General features: G+C 52.3%; 1 protein-coding gene across 1 annotated transcript; it reads right to left on the bottom strand.

Moving 5' to 3' along the window:
• Window positions 1-595: 595 nt before the first annotated feature.
• On the bottom strand, window positions 596-2,580 carry LOC124630893. The gene is made up of 2 exons (XM_047164936.1): window positions 2,124-2,580; window positions 596-1,869 (listed from the first exon to the last, which is right to left on the bottom strand). Exons 1-2 carry the CDS (start codon window positions 2,578-2,580, stop codon window positions 596-598), a joined length of 1,731 nt encoding a protein of 576 aa, XP_047020892.1.
• Window positions 2,581-3,120: the final 540 nt, after the last annotated feature.

Here is a 3,120-nt window from a genome sequence, read left to right as displayed (position 1 = left end):
CTCAAGACATCCTCTATCCGGAGTCTGATAGTCGACTTGCCCTTCAAGACAACCTCTATCCGGCGTCTGACAGGCACACCCAAATAACCATTCCACCGAATAACCACTTAGGATTCTTCCTAGTGCTTACCTAGATCGATTCAATGTGATAGCAGTATCGTATCAGGCGTTACAATTTTCACCACTACAATTTTTACACGTTCACATTTTGAACACGTGACACTGTGGACATTCGGATTACATCCCACTTCTGATGTCGGAGGCGTCATCAGGATGGCACTATCGTCCGACATCAGTTAGGGTAATCAAGCAAAGAGATAATTCAAAGAAACTCAAAACTCAAACAAACTCAAAACTCAAACGTTTATTCAAATTAGTCAGAACAAAAGACAGCCCCCAAAACGCCCGCCCTTCGCCACTTCCTATGTGTATCCCAGGGTCAAATTTGTCCGTATTGACCTATACTATCACCTCCTGAAAGGATGCGGTCTACTTACCAGTAACCCTGTATATGTATATGTAATAAATTGACGATCTGTTTTGTATACCCCATGCTTACCAGGCCATATTATTTCTAATAAGGTGGAAGCATGGGTCAGGCTTCTTTATTCCTACGTATTGTTTTATTTGCAACTGTTTCGGCATACTCTAGGAATTTTTCTCTTGCTTTTCGTTTGTGCATTATGTGGCTAATGTTTTGCAGGCTCAGCTCTATATCTAATTCCTGTTCCAGTGTCCACCGTTCCCGCGCGAAGATAGGGCATTCTTGTATGATATGGGGGACAGACTCGATCGCACTGGGGTCGCAGATGCACGATGGGTTCTCCTTACACTTGAAGCGGTGCAAGTATTCGGAGAACCCGCCGTGCCCCGTCAGCACTTGTATTATTACCCCACGTGGCAGAATTTTTCTGACGATCCTGTACGCGTCCGCAGCGTCGGGCAAGAAGATCTTTGTGACCCCCGCTGTCGCTCCGTTTCTGTATCTCCGATTCCATTCGCCCAGCGACTCCAATCGGATCTGCCGCTTGACGAATGAAACCGGGCAGAGGTCGTAATCTGGCCTGGTTTTGTTCTTTAAAGCCGCTTCCTTGGCCAGGTGGTCGGCGCGCTCATTTCCCTCCAGTCCAGCGTGTGCCTTTACCCAGAACAAGGATGTAACTTTGCCCTGGGATAAAGCCACGCTGAGGTTCGCCCTTGCTTCCACTGCCAGGGCGTGGACGGCACTCTGGTTGGTGACCGTTTGCAGGGCTGCTTTCGAGTCGCTATATATGCCAAAAGTGCCCTCCCGGCGCCGCAGTATTTGCCTGGTGGCTACGCATATGGCCAGGAGTTCTGCCTGGTAGACAGTACAGCAAGACGGCAGACTGAGTTTCGAGGACTTGATCTCGGCCTCTCTATCCCAAAGGGAGAGTGCTGCTCCGACCTTGCCCTCGATCTTGCTGCCGTCTGTGAAGAACCGTATGTCCTGGCTGTTGTGGGGCTCCACATGAGACTGATCTACCAAGCTCACAAACCCCATGGCCGTATGTTTCGCCAGATGTGGCGTGTCTGCGAACGCTACCACCCGTTCCACCTCACGACCGGCCAGCGAAGTTACTCCCTTTTTCTTTTCATAGAGCGCGGCTGCTTCTTGAATCCTGAGGTCAAGCGGGAGCAACCCCGCCAGCACAAGTGCCGAATGCAGTGAGACGGTGCGGTATGCTCCGCACAGCTTCTGAGCGAACCCTCGCTGGACCGAATTAAGGAGTTTCTGCACACCGACTTTCCTGGCTGCTGGCGCCCAGGCGCTAGCCGCGTACAAAATCACCGGTTCCACCGCCGCCGTGTAGATGCTGCGGATCACCTCGGGGTGTAGACCCCAGCCCACTTTTGCCGCCCTTTTTTTTTTTTTAGCGACGTAAAATCATCAAATGACCCCTCCCGCTGTGGGTTAGCAGCGGTGAGGGAGTGTCAGACTCTTACTGACTAAAATCGTCGTGTTCCGTCATAGGCCTTTTATGTACCAGGGCCGCGGTATCTCTTTCGAACAACCCGCAGCCCCGGCAGGCCTTGGCCCTGCTGGGCCCCGCTGACTTTTGCCGCCCTGGCCAACTGTTTGTAGATATTAATGGCCTTCTTACAAACATTTGCGACGTGCGTGTTGAAGGTGAGCTTGTGATCCACAGTGAGCCCCAGTATCTTTATTTCCTCTGACATGCCAATGGCGACCCCACCCATGCTCAGGAGGGGGACATCGTACTTTAGCTTCCTGGTTACGACCATCGCGCATGTTTTGTGTGGCGCAAATTTCAGCTTATTTCTGATGCCCCACCCCCGAACATACTCGAGGGCGGCATTGGCACGTCTCTGGATTTCGAGTGCCGTATCCCCGCTGAAAATGAGGACGACGTCGTCGGCGAACGCCTGACAGTAGTCGCCTCGCTGTTCTAGACCTTTCAGCAAGGGATCCAGCACCAGATTCCAAAGGATAGGGCCTCCGATGGACCCCTGCACACATCCCTTGTTCGTGTCCCTGCGGCACTCCGCTCCGGCATATCTGACCCGGACACACCTGTCGTTGAGGTAGCTGTCTATCATCCTTCTTATGTTTACCGGGCACTTTTCCTCAGCCAGTCTGGTCCTGATGGCCGGCCACCATGCGCTATCGAAGGCTCCCTCTATATCAAGAGAGACAACAGTGATCAGTTTTTGTCATTTAAATTTTCCTTGATATGTTGCATCATGGTGTAGAGGGAGTCCTCAGTGCTTTTTTGTGGCATGAAGCCAAACTGGCGAGTACTAAGCCGCGGGATTAGGTGCCATTTGAGACGAGCTACCATCAACTTTTCCAGGATTTTGCCCAGGACAGGTAATAGGCCGATGGGTCGGTAAGACTTAGGGGCGGTGTAGGTGTCTTTTCCTGGCTTCCGGAGGATCACCACTGTGGCCTCCTTCCAGGCTCCGGGGAAGTGTCCCTGCTCCAGACATTTATTGGCCAGGGCGAGGAAGATCCCCGGATCGTGGAAGATGGCTTGAGCGCAGATATCGGCGGTGAGACCATCCGCCCCGGGTGCCTTTTTTGGGTTGAAGCTATCCACCGCCGTTTCAGTTCCAGTAGCGGTGGGTCATGGTGCTCAT

This window comes from Helicoverpa zea, chromosome 6, assembly GCF_022581195.2.
Source record: "Helicoverpa zea isolate HzStark_Cry1AcR chromosome 6, ilHelZeax1.1, whole genome shotgun sequence".
Taxonomy (NCBI): Eukaryota; Metazoa; Arthropoda; class Insecta; order Lepidoptera; family Noctuidae; genus Helicoverpa; species Helicoverpa zea.
This window is presented reverse-complemented; position numbering and strand designations above follow the sequence as displayed.